This window comes from Parasteatoda tepidariorum, chromosome 4 (assembly GCF_043381705.1).
Source record: "Parasteatoda tepidariorum isolate YZ-2023 chromosome 4, CAS_Ptep_4.0, whole genome shotgun sequence".
Taxonomy (NCBI): Eukaryota; Metazoa; Arthropoda; class Arachnida; order Araneae; family Theridiidae; genus Parasteatoda; species Parasteatoda tepidariorum.
In genome coordinates this window covers 82,896,627-82,914,712 of record NC_092207.1, presented here as the reverse complement: position 1 = coordinate 82,914,712, position 18,086 = coordinate 82,896,627, and the positions used below count along the sequence as shown (strand labels likewise).

The following is an 18,086-nucleotide window of genomic DNA, read 5'->3' as shown; positions in this document are numbered from 1 at the left end:
AAAAATAAAAAATTAAATAAACGTGAACAAAATCTAAAAACCGACGTATAACCGATTCTGTGCGTCGTATAAACGATATATTTTTACATTAAAATGAATAGGAATGATTTGGGACCACACTAAAACGTCGTATAAATGTAAACGTCGTATAAGAGATCGTCGTATAAACGATGCTCCAATGTACCTTCATAGTAATATTCTATTTGTTGCAGTGAACGTAACATTCAAGTCATCCATATTTATTTCATAATTTGGTTGTAAATATCAACCTGTCTACTCGTTTGTTTATATAATTTTTTTTTTTTTTTTTACTTCCTATCATTTTAGTAAATTTACCAATTAATTTGAGCTATTTTAAAAACGTGTATCTAAAATGCTTTATAATTTTCAATAATTTATCTGACTTTATTCATGCTTCTTACATAACTTTTTAATTTGCTTTAAAATTCTCATAATTATTTACAAGTTGTCTCAATATTATAAAAAAAATTGATTTAATATATTATACATATTTTAAGAAAAATTAAACATAAATTAAATAATAAAATTCGCAAATTTCCGATTTCCAGATTATAAATACAATTTATATGGTAAATATTAAATACAAATTCTCTCAATCATATATACAAAAAGTTTTCATAATCATTTGCAATTAATAAGCTATTCCAATTAATATCATAAAAAGAGATTAACGTAATATTAATATATGCAACACTTTTTCTTGCCATGTCAGTGGTTAAATTCGACTCTATATTAATATATTCAAAGATTTAGTTCACCCACTTTTAACTACATGAGAAACGCCATATTGTTTGCTCCGTTCAGAACTTTGTTTGGAACGAGGAGAGCTAGTGACGTAGGACTAACCCCGTCTATTTTGGACTCAAAAGTTAAATAACTAATATAAAACGGAAATCTTACAATTTTATTATGTTTAAAGTTTATTTATTTATTTTTAATAAGGAGAGAGGGAAATTATTATTTTTGAATTTATAAATTTTTACATCTGTTTAAACTACACTGGTGTTCCAAATTAAGAGAATTCGCATATTTTCTTAAAATTTCCTGAAAACAACTGAGTGAAGTGTAAAACTACTGCTTCGAAACGAAGATCTCGATCTTGTGTGTCGAATGCATGCATACGCGTATACGTGTGTGTGGGCGGGGCTAGAAGATGAATATACTCGATATGCGCGCATGGTAAAATCTACATTTGGTAAAACCTTGCCTAATTTCTTGGTGTTTTTTAGCAGCAATCTTAACCGATTCGTTTAATTTCAAACAACAAAAAGTACCGACGTTTAGATGATGGAATGAAAGGGGAATATTTGAAGCAGACCAAATCCAAATTCCATTTTATTTTATAACCGGCTTTGAATTACCGACCCAATTCTGAATTTTCCGAATACCAATGTATTACTCCGTAATCTTGTAATTTTGAACCCAACCCAGAAACAAGGGAACTCCTATATCGAGCATTGGGAAAAGCTGGCTTCCATGGAGGAGGATGGAATTAATTCGCATTTATGAACAACCCACGAAAACCTCCCACGGTTAGCCTGGCGGCAAGGGGACTCAAATCCATGATCCATCTACGACTGGAGATGCTTTACGTCAGCAGCACTGTGATATGTGCGATCTGGGTACAGAATTCATATCGACAAGCCACCACTGCTCCTCAAATCCAGATTTGTAGAGAATTCAATTTAACACCCAGCGTTGTGTGAAATTCGTGGAAACAATGTTAGGATTCCGGATTTGTCAGGAGGAAATCTGGCAAAGGTCGATCAAGAACCACAACGAAGATCGGTATTTATCGATTACAGAGAGACTACAGCTTCTCAGCACTTCTATAACCTCTATATGGCCACAGGAAGCGGAGTTTCTAGAGTTACTGTTTCCAGAAGGCTTCGTGAGAGAGATTTGTTTGCAAGAAGACCTGCTGTTTGCGTTCCGCTGACTTCTGTCAACAAAAGAGTCCATTTAGGATGAAGCAGAGATCATAGAGATTGGTTCATAGATCAATAGTTGAATGTTCTCTTCACTGATAAGTCCCGCTTCAGCCTGACAACTGACTCTCGACTTACTTTCATATGGAAAGAACCAGGAACCCACTACTTGCCTTCTGATGTCCGAGAAATCAACCATTATGACAGCCGTGGTTATCTGATCTGGACAGGCACAATGCTGGACCGCCGCACAATCTTCCATGTCCTTGAAAGAGGTACTCTGACTGGTATACAGATGATGTCTTGGAGCATATTGTCTTTGCAATGGGTCCTGATTTAATTTTAGTGGATGCTTAATGCGATACCACGCGGAACATTTCGGCGTGACCATATACTGGAAAAAGAAGATGTTGGTATTGTGGAGTGGCCAACCAGATGTAAATTGGATTTCATGTGACTAAAATACGGAAACCATTCAAAATATTTTTACTGGTAATGGGTATATTCGATATGTCAGCATTAACCCACAGCAGAGATGTCTGCCAGATATTTTTCAATAATTCGATTCTAATCACACTTTTTTTTTAATATTTAGTTATATTTCCTACTCTTACTTTAGTTATCTTTTTCCTTCGACATTTAGAAAATATAACACTAATTTTCCCCCTTTGCAATTAGTCTGTAATGGTGGTTTGTTTGGCACAACAAAGCCATTTCTGGCTCTTACTTAATCATTCGAATTGTGCAACAAAAAAAAATTGCTGTGTTCAGAAAGTTTGAAAGTGTACACTTTCTTTAGACAACTGAACAAGAATATGCATTAATATATATATATTTGAGTCCTCGACAGCGTATGATTGCCGAACTGTGCCTATAATCTGCATCAAATTTAATAGGTTTGACATATTCTCTTATTAAAAATTTTATTATTGTAATAGGCAAGATTATAAAGGGGAAAAAAATTCAAGAAGAAAACTCTATTACACTTAAACAACTATTCTTGAACTATAATTTTAAACTTTGTCTCCATATCTTATCGATTTAGGTAAACAGTGTTTTTCATTGGTATAATATAAATATGGTTCTTTGCTGTGGTGGCTGATAAAGTAGAGACAGGTTAGGCCAGTGCTCGTTAACTAAAAAAGGTTTCGAACTTGTGTGTACTTTGTGCAATGCAGAGTTAAAGAAGAAAACGTGAATAAAGCACAAATAAGAGTACAGAAATAGACATGCTTTAATAGTTTCGGTCCCATAAATAAAAACTTTCCTCAATGTTTAAACATAAAAAAAATAGAGTTTAGAATCCGAGACACACCAAATTTTTTTGTTTTTAGACACTGAAGATGGTTCTTGTTTATAGAATCGAACTTATTATATTTCTGTACTCTTATTTGTGTTTTATTCACTTTATTTTCTTCCTATTTCATTGAGATATAATTTTTGCAAAACCAAGCTAAAGTGATTTTCTTTTTTTCATGTTTCCTTCAAAATTTCATGCATTGGTCTACATTTGGTGCAATTTTATCACTTAAATAAAATGTTTCGATAATTTTTTTTTCTGTTTGTTACAAGGCAATCGTCTATGTAAAACATAATTGTATTTACCTCAATGGGTGTAGTTTTATTTTAATTACAATGAAAAGTCATAAAGAAAATAAGAAATTCGATTCTAATTACCTTTTGGGAAGTTATATGACCTATCTTGTCATTTGAGTTTAGTAGATTTTATTTCATAACCAAAAAGGGCTAAAAATACAACTCACTATATGCAAAGCCAAATAAGAATAGCAGAAATGCTTGATTAAATTTAATTGATTTTTTTCAACAGCAAAAAAAACTGAATGCATCGCATTTGTTAGTTTACTTCCTTCTAAGCTACACAATTCTAAGTAAAAATCGCATTTTCTGCTATTTTTTGTAACTCAGACCAAAACACTGAGCCAAAGAAATATCATTCAGTATATTTATTTCAAACGCATCAAACTTCACTCCAATAAAATATTTAACACAAACATTTATAATTCCAATCTTCCTCTTTAGGATTTATTGTTATTTCTTCCGGCATTGTGTTGAATAAGTAATCATCCTTTTCTTGACTCATCGCCATTCTAGCAACACAATCAAAAGCTTCCTTTATGTTCGTCCGATCTTTAGCACTCGTCAAGAAGGACGGCACTGTATAATCACACATCATAATTTGCTGTATATCAACTTTCTTGCGAATTTTGTTTCCTAAGTCCACTTTATTACCAAGCACAACAAATGGAAAATTTCTGGGATCTTTTGGAGCCCTATGGATTAAAAACTCATCTTTCCAAACTTCTAGGGCTTGATATGAGGACTGCATTGTTACATCATAAACAAGAACTACACAATCAGCTCCCCTATAAAACGCAATGCCCAACGATTGAAATCTTTCTTGGCCAACTGTATCCCATATTTGCAGTGTTACTGTCTTACCGTTGGCGACGACATCTTTGGTATAGAAATCAGCTCCAATCGTGGCTTTGTAAACGCTAGTAAATTTCTTGCTTATGTATTGATGCATTAAAGACGTTTTTCCAACACCGGAATCCCCTAGAAGTATAACTTTCAATAATGGTCTGCGAACTTTTTCCATTATTTTGCGTCTAACTTAATTATTTTTACTCTTAAATTATCTGAAATTCTTACGAAAAATACATTTTGACGAATATTATTTAAACGTAGGAAGTTTGTGCTGACAATTAAATGTCTGTCATTGTCTTTGTAGTTTTTTAACAGCTTATAGCTTATCATAAACGTTACTTTATACAATTAAAAATAAATGCTATTTACAAAAATTATTAAAAAGCACGTGTAGTAGAAAATGCAGAAAATCTAAACTTACAGGATTAATAATTGGATGCTTGCTGGCGACGTGTCGCATGAGTCAGCCAATCAGGTTCGACACACACGCGTGACATCGCTTGCAAGTATTCAATTAAATCTCGTCCGAAAATTGATAGGCTGGCACTTCATTTACATCGCGTCCCGCAGTGGACTGATCGTTAAGACACGGTTCCCATCAAATTACCGAAGTCAAGCATCACTGGCTGCGGTGAGTGTGCGGGTGTGTGACCACTTGGATCAGTCTGCGTAGGGACCAAGGGTGTGCGGTATTGGTCCTCGTTAAACTGTTCTACCGTAAAGTGCTCGACTTCGCGTGCAGGTCGTCGGGCTACCGAGGCGGAGGTCCATCCCCTCTGCAGAGGATCAAAATTGTGATGGCATGTCTTCGGATCATCCTCAAGGATGTTTCCCATACCGTCGCCAATAGCCCATTGCTCAACTCTAGTGCGACGTAACTGAACAAGAATATTTACGTCACACTAGAGCTGCAATATCCGAAAATTGATTTAGCATGATAATAAAGTCAAGTGTTGGACAATTATAACTCAGTGGTTAATGAATCGGACTCCGGTCCGAAGTTAGGGTTCGATCTTCACCACTAAGACCCACCGAGTATATGCGATCGTTAAATTTGGGGAATCGAAAATCTTTTGGTCGGTCGCTGATATTTACAATGGGGAACAAGGAAATTTCTTTCCCCTTGAGATCTATGTCTAAATTGAGTAAGTGGCTTCAANCATTGCGCAACTCTAGTGCGACGTAACTGAACAAGAACATTTACGTCGCACTAGAGCTGCAATATCCGAAAATTGATTTAGCATGATAATAAAGTTAAGTGTTGGACAATTATAACTCAGTGATTAATGAATCGGACTCCGGTCCGAAGTTAGGGTTCGATCTTCGACAGCACTATGACCCACCGAGTATATACGATCGTTAAATTTGGGGAATCGAAAATCTTTTGGTCGGTCGCTGATATTTACAATGGGGAACAAGGAAATTTCTTTCCCCTTGAGATCTATGTCTAAATTGAGGAAGTGGCTTCACGAATTGTGATGGCATATCTTCACAGATGTTTCCCAGATCGTCGCCAATAACCCATTGGGCAGGCCTAGTGCTACGTAAATAAAGTACCTACCTACCGAGCCTAAGCCTTAAAGCTGTAATGATAAGACGCTATGAGCAACCACGTGATTAGATACAACCATGTGATAAGTCGCATATACCCAATTTGAATGATCTAGCTGGAGCTTTACATGTGAGGCGACGCTTATTTTAAGATGCTTACTCTGAAGATTAACATAAGCATTAAACATTGAGGTAAATTTAACTTTCACTGAATAATATTTAATTATTATATCATTCGAAGTAGGCTTGGTTTTTAACCCCTGTTTCTCTTAAATATCATATTATTACTTTGTAAATAAAATGTATATAATTTTCATTCATTCAATTAATTGTCACGACACTTAACCCGCGCAACTGATGAAGAACAAGATTCAAAGCCTTATGCGCCAACCACGCGAAACAAGAACGATTGATAACTGCTTAAGTATTACCTAATGCAGTTAGATTTATAGTTGAAGGCAGTTTCTTATTCGAAAAAAAATTATTAATAAATAAATAATAATAGTATTTTATTTTATTTATAATTATTTTTATTTATTTATTATTATTTTTTATTTATTATTATTTTTTATTTATTTATTTATTTTGTAAGAAGAACGAAATAACTCTTTTAAAACAGCTCCTAAGTTCTGCTACCGCTACTCGCTGCCGGCGGTTACTGTGGTTACGAAAATAAATCATTTCAAATATGAGATGTCTTGGGCCTGCTTTCGAACTTATGTCATTTTAAGGGGGAAAATAGAGTTAATGCAGGAGGCCTGGATAAATTTCCTTTGGAGATAATATCGCAATAATTTCTATTTGTAGTGGTAGAAAAATGATCCAAAAGAAAATAATTTTATAGCTTAGAGATTGAGATGAAATTTACGTGTTTAAGTTAGTCTTAAAGTGGTTGACTATAATTTATCTTTACCGATTAACTATATCGCGCAGAATTCTGCTGATAGTGGTCATGAAATGATTGAAACTTACATTGTCATCGGACACGGAGCTTCAGTACAGTTCTAAGCATTCTAGCTAAACGGAAAGTGGTCGAAATTTAGATTGCAAGATTTCATCGATACAAACACGAAAGCGGGTTAATTTTAGTTAAACGAAATTTAGTAAAATAAAAAAATGATATCCTTATTGAAGTTAAGAATATTTATTTAGCTGGTAATAAATGTTTTTAAAAATAAATATAATAAAATAATTTTTACATTCTTTTTCAAATTTATTAATAATTTTAGTGTTTTAAATAAAATGTACTAATAAATGTTTAATAACTGAATATTTTATTTGAATATACCTTCACTTAAATAATGCATTTTACTAAAGAAAAAAAAGAGAGAGAATTTAAGTAACAACACACTGCAAGTGAAAAGTTTACCCTACTAAGGAAGAAATTGAGATAAAGTTCGTAAAGAGTGTGTCAACCCAATTAAGTCATGGGTGCCAACTGTCCCACAAAAGGGAACTGTTATTAGGACTAGGGGCAGTAGTAATCGTCGGTCTGGGAAACATCCCTGAAGATAATCCGAAGACATGCCATCACAATTTTGATCTTCTGCAGAGGTTATAGCACTCCTGCTTAGGTAGCCTGATGACCTCTGCTCGAAGTTAAGTCAAGCAATTTACGGTAGAACAGTTTAACGAGGACCAATAGCGCACACCCACGGTCCCTTCGCAGACTGATCAAAGTGGTCTGCCACCCGCACACGAACCTCAGCCGCTGATGCTTAACTTCAGTGATCTGCTGGGAATTGTGTCTTAAAGATCGGAGTTGGGTTGGGAACAAGTTGACGCTTCTGAAGTATGGTATTCGACGGATGAAACTTCCTGCGATAAGTCTTGCGGTCAAAACCACTCATGTAGATATAATATAGCAGATATAGGATCGTATTTATTACTTTTCGCTATCTGTTAATTGATTAGACTGTATTCTTACTCAAATCAGTAAAGTGTTAAAATTTTAAAAATTTTTTTCCAGCTTACTTGGGATGAGAGATTAAAATCCCGGATTACAGCGCAAAAAACCACAACTTCGTACAAAAATTCATTAGACTAACAGGCAGCACTAGATTCATTCAGTTACGAAAGTAATTATCATCCCATTTACCACCAAGTTTTAGAGCCAAGAAGGAAGAAATAAAAATTACTTCTGTAGGGCATCTTTTTTCCTGGTGACTACTAAAAAATTTGAATCTTTCATATAGTGAAATTTTCGTACGAATTTCAAGTAGGCAGATAGAAACAAAAATTGTAGAGAAGTTATTTTCCATCTTTTACCTAAAATCATCTGGATGCATAGCGCTTTAACAAGTTTTGAAACATGACGATTATTCAATTGCAGTACTAGAATCCGTCAGGAGTTTGATCAGGAGTTCGGTTCTTGTATCTGCTGAATTTTGCTGTGACCCTCCAGTCAAAAATTAAGCTTGTATCTTCTTCCTTATGGCTCAGAACATTCACTAAACAAGAGTTTTGCTTAGCAATGACTTGTTTGTAATTGCAGAGATACTTTAGGGACTCCGCGTTACGATCCCGTGACTTTCTCTATCACCATTCCTAATCTTAGTTTTAGGCCTAACTTTATTCAATGATTACATTCATTCAGTTGTTCTTTATGCCATGTATTCTTTCGATAATCTTCTCTGCTTCTTTCTACTAAGCTCAAGACTCATTTACACAGCTATTAGGTCATATAACATTGATAAATGGGACCTTCGTGGTCGAGGGGCTTTGCCATTCCACCAGATACTGAAGTGTGTATGTAATGGATTCAAATGACGCCTCAACCCAGTATTTATCATGTGAAGTTCTATCCTTATTTGTGCTTTCTGTTCTTCTACTTTACTGGATTTTATGAAGCATTCTTGCTTATGTTCACACAAGCTCGCTTATGTGAATAAAATGAGTTTATTCATTTTATTTATTGTTACAGATACATATGCAGTCGACTTAGAGCTCAAAATACGTTCTCTGTACCCTAGTTCCACGGTGGACTGTTCGTAAAAATGGTTTATTGTAAATCACTGAAGTTAAGTATCACTGGCAGAGGACAGTGAGTGAGTGGGTGATCACTTCTATCAGCCTACGAAATGACAGAGGTTACGCACTATTGGTCCTCATTAAACAGTTCTACTGTGAAGTGCTCGACTTCGCGCACATGTTAGTCGTTGTTGTTGTTGTTACTTTGCGTCGCACTAGAGCTGCACAATGGGCTATTGGCGACGGTCTGGGAAACATCCCTGAGGATGATCCGAAGACATGCCATCACAATTTTGATCCTCTGCGGAAGGGATGGCACCCCCGCTTCGGTAGCCCGACGACCTGCGCGCGAAGTCGAGCACTTTACGGTAGCACAGTTTAACGAGGACCAATACCGCACACCCTCGGTCCCTACGCAGACTGATCCAAGTGGTCACCCACCCGCACACTGACCGCAGCCAGTGANCAGAATCAGTCCACTGCGGGACCCGCACATGTTAGAATTACTAATGGATTAGAATTTACCAATGGATATCATCCAAGAACTTCATTATAAATTGTAGAACTATGTTGCAGAATTGTGTCCCAAAATTGCTTAAAAGTCTGAACATTTACAATAACATTCAGAGCGCGTGTTTGTAAAATCAGAACTTAGGGATATTAATCTGAGTCTTTTTGTGATCGTTCTCCACTTACTGATCTGATAATAAGCTACTTCAATAAAGTGCTTTAGTTGGCGTATTCTGAGATTCTTCAGTGACTTCTGTGCAAGAACCTGCGACCTTCTTGATCGCAATTCGAAACCTTAGTCATTTACAAACTCTGCCTTAAATGCCAATCTTCTGTTGTTGCTGCAACACTATTGCAGCACCCTATTTTTGCTACCAGACTAACTTTATCATTACCATCCAAAGACAGCATTTATGAGCGTTTGTGGTTACTGTGTCGATGAAGTTGGTTTATGTTGATGAATGATTAGACAAATTCGTTTCTGTTGTGAAGTTTTTGGCCCGGGAAATTTCCTACTGCGTATGTGCAATTTTTAGGATGAAGGGAACGTAATATGATTTTATTCATTCTACTTTTAGCTGTATATTTTGCATTTGAAATGTGTTTTATTTTATTAATCTTTTATATATATCTTGATGCTTGTTTTTCTTAAAATGTTGTGAAAATTAATAATTTTCCCGACGTTTTCCACTTTTTTGTTTACATACTAATGCATTGATTAAAACCTAAATTAAATTTGATTTCTTTAGCAATAGATTGTTTCTATCCATTTTATGAAACTAGCAAAATTGCTAAAAATATGAAATAATTTGAGTTTTTTAATGCAAAATGTTCTTTTTTTATGATTAAATGATTGGAAAAAGTCATTGAATTTCGTCATGTCAAAAAATAAGTAAATAATCATAGAAATCTTAATCTGTATTATACCGGCATTCGAGAACACATACATAGAATAAATTCAAAAATCTCAGTTACTTACCATTTTGCAATTTCTTGACAATTGCAAAAATTAATTGTTACCTTTGTGGAAAAATAATTCCAGTAGAGATCCGTTTATAGCTAATATTGTTTGATAAAGAGCACCTTTAATTTTACAATCTTACATTAAGGTATCTTCTGAATCAAAAATGAACTTTCGATTTATTTATTACCAAGGCCAGCTTAACTTTTACAATAACCATGTATGCAAATAATAGAGCAGGGCAAAAATTGAGTAATCCATTAACTAATAATTCTGAAATGATCAAGGTTACATTACTTATTAACGCAAATATTACTCGCACTGGACAGTTTTTTTTATGCATCCTATTGGATTTTATTCATTCTAGCTCTGAAGGATTTATACCAGACAATTCATTTACTTTACATTAGCTATTCTTACGTAATGCTAGCCATAATTCCAGCCTTAAAAGTTAGGGTAAAATAGTCAGAATGAGCATAAATCATAATTCTTTTGTACTACTATTAAGTTCAAATTTTTTAAAATGAATTCTTGATATTTTCTTTTTACAGGTTTAAGTAAATTAATATTTTTGAAGACCATGATATCTTATAAATAACTTCTCATCGCTCAGTAATTTTGCCTTGAATATTAAAATGCTTATCGTAACATTTTAGAAAAAATTAAAGAGAAGAAACACCGTATTGCATATTTTTATTGATTGATGTCAGATGAATGAGACGGTTTGTTCAATTAATATCAAAACTTTTAAGTTTTTTTTTAATTAAAATGATTACTGTTTTAGCAAGTCTAACATTATCAGGTCTTATAGAAATATTTAATGACAGTCTTTAAATTGTCTCTAAATTAAATTGGCTGCTTTAGGTTACGTGGTTTTCCAACTCTCCCCATCTTCGTTACCATGGTTACGAAAATCTTGCTTTTCCGGTAGTACGTTTCAGTAGTAAAGATGATTACCGTGGGGTAAAAGCAAGAATTTCGTCAACACGGTAACAAAGTGTGGAGAGTGGAAAAATCATGCATACATGAGGCAACTTTTCTATTTACGAAGATTTTCATTTATTTTTGCATGTTTCAAATACTTTTTTGAACTGATATTAGAATTTTATTCTTTTCTGTGTAGTAATAGCTGAAAAAATAAGAAGTAACATCCTATTGCATAAACCACTACTCTTATTGCTGGAAATTTTTTATCTTATTCTTTTTCAAGTTTATTAAGTGTTTTTCAATAATTATGTTCTTTTAAAATCCTTTTTTTAATACCTCAAATTAAATTCACGAGAGGAAAAAACACAGATATATGTGTGTTTCCTATTTAAAAATACTTTTTGAAGATAATATTATACCTTTCTAATTCTGAAATTAAGCAGAACGTAGCGAACTACCTTTTCATTTTTCAGTTTTTGTCTCTTGAAAAAGAGTTTCCTTAGGGGAGAATCCTACAAATTTCCTTGTTCTAAATGTGTTACTAAAATGAATATATATGTTACTGTGAAAGAGTGAAATCTGGAGAATGTGGACAATCACATAGAATACTCGAAATACTGTTGTGTCCATTTTTATACTAATTTATTAATTGATATTTTAATTGTTGGTAATACCGGGCTAATGTAAATATCAAACAGTCGCACTTAACCTTAAAAAAATTTTAGGGGAGACCGGACAAGTTTATACCGGGTTAAATTAGGAAAAATATCAGTGTAGAGAATACCGAGCAATGAAACTTAACTTTCAAAAAAAGCATCAGTTTAGGGAGTACCAGGGAAGTGTACACCGGGCAAAGATTTTTAATCTTAATAAACATAGTGATATAGAATACTTGGTATTGTTGCCACACCTGTCCAGTGTTCTAAACACTGATATTTTCCCTAATCTACCCCAACTACATCAACAACCTAATCTACCCTAATCGGATATTAAATTATCAGATAAATATTTAAATATCTAATAAATATTTAAAATCTATGAATAAATTAAGATTCAAATCAGCTGCAGCATATATTGTCAACGTAGCAACGTGGTTGTTGACATTCACAGATGAAAGTAAAGTCACCAATTTCGATCTTTCACAGTGAACGTATACATGAATTTTTGCTAAATAAAGTTCTATAAATAGAAAAATTCTATGCCTAAAAAATTTCTCGAATATATAAAAATCAAATAGGTCCTTCGCTGTTCTCTGATGGACGCTACTATAAGTTCTGAAAATGAAGGATGAATTACGAAGAGGTCAATGGGCTAACAAAGCAGAATTTCTACTATCCCTCATTGGCCTAGCTGTGGGTATTGGGAATATATGGAGATTTCCATACCGTGCATACCAGAATGGTGGAGGTAAGATCTCAGAAATCATATGGTTTCATTCAACCTTTTATTTTTCAATCGAAACTTTTGAATAATACATCAGTATACATCTGTTTCTTTTTGTTTAAGTTCATGTATAATAAGGTGAAGACGACTTGACAATCCACTTCGAGGAATACTTAAATGTTCTTGAATTTCACAGAAAACATAATATTTTTAAATATACAATAAAATATTTTTAAAAAAATGCTTATGTTTTTTTTTTAAGTTACAGCCAAAAAGCATCATGCTAAAATTAACATGAAAACGTCCTACTCGTCTTTAAATAATTTTTGCAAAAAAAATAAATAAATAAATTACATAGTCATTTACGTGTTTTCAAATGCTAAATATTTTATAATATTTCAAAACTGCTAAGTAAATAAAATTAAGTTTGATGAAGATGTTTCAGGCTCTGATATTAGTTACCAATTTTTTTAAAAGCTTTTTTCCACATAAAAATTAATATTTTCCATAAATACATGGGTGTCCTCAAATCGTAAAATGTTTTGAGGACGCTCCGCTGATTTGTTCTCAAATCATTTGGATTATAAATCTAGTCATCTGAAAGTATAATAAAACTCTATATACTTTTAAATATTCCATAACATTAATATTAAAAGCTGTTTTTGAATTTTTCAAACTTATAAATTGTTACTGTAATGCAGTTTGTTATTTAAACAGTACTTTTAAATGCCTTGTTTAACTGAAATATAATGAGAAAAAAAACGTTCCTTTCTTGAGTATAAATTGAGTATTTATGGAATTCTTTACTAAATTCANTTAGCTTAGTCATTACTTATGCCTATTCGACGAAAGAGAGCGAGATTTCAACAACCTACGGAGTTTAAACAGGGGAGAATCATCGGCCTTCGTTAAGCTGGATTATCTTATCGTGCAGTAGCCACTCGTGTGCAGCGTAACAACAGCACAGTGATGCGTGTTTGAAAGCAGTGGATGGACGAGTGTCGGACAACTCGGAAATGCGGGAGGGGACCCCGAAATGTCACGTCAGCTCGCGATGATAGACACCTGTTCGGCGTTGCGCTAACGGACCGTACGGCTCCCTCTAGACTACTGGCAGCACGGTGGTCAGTAGCTACAGGTGTTTCATTGTGTGCTTTATTAATTCGTAGACGTCTGCTGCAGCGTGGACTGCGCGCAAGGACTCCTTTATACAGGATCCCCCTCACGCTAAACCTTCGCAGCCTGCGTCTGCAATGGGCCAACCAGCATAAGGACTGGCTTGCTGATTGGCAGCGTGTCGTGTTTTCTGACGAATCTAGCTTCAATTTGTGGTACCATGATTGCCGCATTCGTGTCAGACGCTATGCCGGGGAACGCCATCTTCCGGAGCGCGTTATCGAACGCCGCAGCGGACGAACACCCGGAGTTATGGTCTAGGGTAGCATAGCATATCATGGACGATCTCAATTGCTACGAATTGTGGGTAATCTGAACAGCAACCGGTACATCAGTGAAGTTCCACAGCCCCAAACTGTTCCCTTCCTTCAAGCCTTGCCAGGTGCAGTATTTCAACAGGACAATGCCCGCCCTTATATTGCTAGGACTGTTCAATCCTTCCTTGTATCGCGACAGGTACAACTTTTTCCTTGGCCAGCGTATTCCCCGGATATGTCACCGATTGAACATGTGTGGGATTTCGTTGGTCGGCGTCTCGCTCGTAATCCTCGTCCTGATGCTTCTACAGACGATCTTTGGGTACGCATACAAACGGTATGGAATTATCTTCCTCAGACAAACATTCAAAGTTTGCTTGACTCCATGCCACGTCGTGTAGCAGCACTTATTGCGGAGCGTGGTGATTACACAAAATACTGATTTCAATCTCTTGTTATTGTTTGTTTGCTTTGAAAGTTTAATCATTTATTTGTACTACTACCACTCAACTGGGTATTAAATTTCATTCAATTATGACGATTCCTTCACGGTGTTGCAATTTTCACAAACAGGAGTTTACATCAGTTTACATCTGGTTTTTTTTTGTTAAAGTTCATGTATAATAAGGTGAAGACGACTTAAGGACAATCCACTTTGAGGAATACTTAAATGTTCTTGAATTTCACCGAAAACATAATATTTTTAAATATACAATAAAATATTTTTAAAAAATACTTATGTTTTTTTTGAAAAAAAAAAAGAACAACAAAGAACAGCCAAAAAGCATCATGCTAAAATTAACATGAAAACGTCCTACTCGTCTTTAAATAATTTTTGTAAAAAAATAAATAAATAAATTACATAATCATTTCCTTATTTATTTTACGTGTTTTCAAATGCTAAATATTTTATAATATTTCAAAACTGCTAAGTAAATAAAATTAAGTTTGATGAAGATGTTTCAGGCTCTGATATTAGTTACCAATTTTTTTAAAAGCTTTTTTCCACATAAAAATTAATATTTTCCATAAATACATGGGTGTCCTCAAATCGTAAAATGTTTTGAGGACGCTCCGCTGATTTGTTCTCAAATCATTTGGATTATAAATCTAGTCATCTGAAAGTATAATAAAACTCTATATACTTTTAAATATTCCATAACATTAATATTAAAAGCTGTTTTTGATTTTTTCAAACTTATAAATCGTTACTGTAATGCAGTTTGTTATTTAAACAGTACTTTTAAATGCCATGTTTTACTGAAATATAATGAAAAAAAAACGTTCCTTTCTTGAGTATAAATTGAGTATTTATGGAATTCTTTACTAAATTCAAATTTTTGTTTTTTGAACTAAGAAGCTAAGTTTCAAATCATTTATATGGGCAGTGATATGCATTACTAGACTAAACGCATTTTTGAGGCTGCAAAACTTGTTGCAAGAAATGATAGAAACTTGAAGAAAAAAATAACGTTGAATAAATGTTTTCTAAACAGTTTTTCAGGCCACAAAAAGTTTAATTGAATAATATTATTAAAAATCTTAGTCATTTAAATTCTTTTCGCGTTAGATCTCAGCAATGCCTGAAAATCTGAAGTCTGCTCTAGATTTAGTTGTGTTTAATGACTTTCAATTAGCATACAGTGCACAAAATATATATAAAAAAAACCTGAATAACTTTTGAACTAATTATTAGATTTTTACTCGCATGAGATGCAATGTTAATGGTTCAAGGGACCAACCTTAAATTTTATGATTAATTAATTATGTAAATAGCATTTTTAAAATCACGTTGTATTATCACATTTTTATTTACAGAATGTAAGAGAGTTTGGATTCTTGAACCAAATAATGTAGGGATCCCGCTGTCTGTAAATTATAGTTCAAGTAGTTTAGTTAGGAGAGAGATCGAAAGTTTGGATCCTTTCATGTTGATATTTCTTTTTTGTGTATTTCGCCTTATTTTTAAAAACTATTTAGAAACTTTTCAACGCAAATTCTCTAACACCTCCATAACATATTTCAAATTTAAAGCATAGAAAAAGTGAGTTCAGGCAAACCTAAAGTAAGCCATGAAGTCTCAATTGCTAACAAAATAAATTTCGAAATGCAGAGAACTTTCGAATGGCGTAATCCCAAGTTATCTTCTCATAACTGCTTTATATTTTAAAATTTTTGAAAATTTTTTGCAGTAAGGCTTAGTCCAAGATTGCCTGAACTCATTTTTTTATACTTTAAATTTTAAATTACTTTTGGAGGTGTGAAAGAATTTGCGGTGATAAGTTTCTCTCGTAGTATAGAGTCCTCTTAAGCGAACCAATACATTTTTGCTAGGTTACAGAAAACTTGTTCATTAACCATGGATATTCTGTACATTTAAAACAACTTAAGGTTACTGAATTATTAACTTATATTTATTTTCTTCGCATAAAGGTGCTTATATGCTTGCATATATTGTGATGCTGCTATTAGTAGGGAAACCTTTGTTCTTCGCTGAGCTTGCTTTAGGACAGTTTGCCAGTCTTGGTACTGTTAAGGTCTGGCGTTGTCTTCCAATCGCTAAAGGTACCTTTTCTCTTTTTTTCCCATTAAATACAATAAGTATAATTAAGTGTAAAAGGTTAAGAATTTTTAGATCATTTTTGAAATTTTCTGTGCATATTTAGTTATTTTTTTACATTGAATTTGGTGCAGCATAGTGGTTCTTCTGCAATTATACCAAGCAATTGGGAAATGATTGTCCACTCGACTTTGTGGGAGTTGAATGTTTATTTATTTATCAAATGTTAGTAGTTTATCGACAGCTGGGCCATTAGACTACGGAATTTCCAATACTTTTTTTGTTCGACTAGAGAAAGCAGATCGTGCAGGGCACTCTCGCAAATGCAAAGCAGTCATATCCTGATGGCCAGTCGTACTAAAAGAAAATTCAAGAGAGTCAACAAGGTTTAAACGAAAAGGTCTAGCCGCACGAGGTGAGTCAGCAACACAAAATGTGGTTAAGAGAAGAGTACATTCGAAGGTTTTCCACTGGAAAAAATTCGAATAATTTCCAATTTACCTGAATGAAATCCCAGAAGATTCCTGTAGAACATTTTCTTGGCAAGGTGGGCAGCCTTCTGATTTTTCTGAAAGACGGTTGGGTGGGAATCAAATGAAAGAACACTTTATTAAGAAGCTTCTTATGGGAGTATGATATATTAGCTGAGATTAACAAGTATGGAGTAAGTAGGTGCATTGAAATATATTCTATGAAAAGTATTTAACAAAATGTCGAATGAGTAGGATGCTTGATATTTTTAAAGTTTTATTTTTATCGCAATATTTTTTTCGTTTTCTGTTTGCTTTAATTTTAATTGAGGAATGAGAATTTTTGAGTGATGTTTATTTCACATGAAATATTGTTCAATTTAAAAAAAAGGGGATGGATATCTGGCTAAATATACAAAAAAGCTGAAAGTTTGTTCTAGGATTTCTGAAAATGCTTCATAATTACATAATAAATTTTGCGTAATAAAATTTTTTATTAGCGTTAGATATTTCATCTTATCTGGCAATGAATTAATTCAATTTAATGACAAACCATTTCAAGGAGAAAAAAAAGCCTTTAAATAATTACGCTCTAGATTTAAGATCTGTTATTAGAAATGTTTTACTTTCAAATTTAATTTCATGAGATTTAATACTTTTAAATTTTTTAGGATTAGTAGTTTTTAAATTACATATATATATGTACAGTACGCGAAATAAAAAGTAGTCCACCCTGAATAACTTTTAATCAAATCGGATCTTCACTTTCTAGGACTCAATCTCACTGGTTTGAAGAGGTAACTCTCAAATTGACTAATTAATAAATATTAATTATTAAGTTACGTTATCAGACATAAAGACATACTTTCTCTGAATCATACCTTTTTGCGACGGATTTGTATTTCTGATCCACAAAATATAAGG

General features: G+C 33.6%; 1 protein-coding gene and 1 pseudogene across 2 annotated transcripts in view; one reads left to right on the top strand and one right to left on the bottom strand.

Annotated features, from left to right (window-relative positions):
* Positions 1-3,898: 3,898 nt before the first annotated feature.
* On the bottom strand, positions 3,899-4,807 carry LOC107441020 (ras-related protein Rab-7a pseudogene; annotated as a pseudogene).
* Positions 4,808-9,423: 4,616 nt separating this feature from the next.
* Positions 9,424-18,086, top strand: part of LOC107441018 (sodium- and chloride-dependent glycine transporter 2) — a 33,113-nt gene continuing 24,450 nt past the window's right edge. The window contains exons 1-3 of one of the 2 annotated variants that reach the window (XM_021147542.3): positions 9,424-9,976; positions 12,554-12,723; positions 16,566-16,697. In XM_021147542.3, coding sequence (XP_021003201.2) covers positions 12,597-12,723; positions 16,566-16,697 — 259 coding nt within the window. In that variant the 5' untranslated portion in view covers positions 9,424-9,976; positions 12,554-12,596. The remainder of the gene's footprint in view (positions 9,977-12,553; positions 12,724-16,565; positions 16,698-18,086) is intronic. The other variant, XM_043039171.2, reaches the window with a different exon arrangement.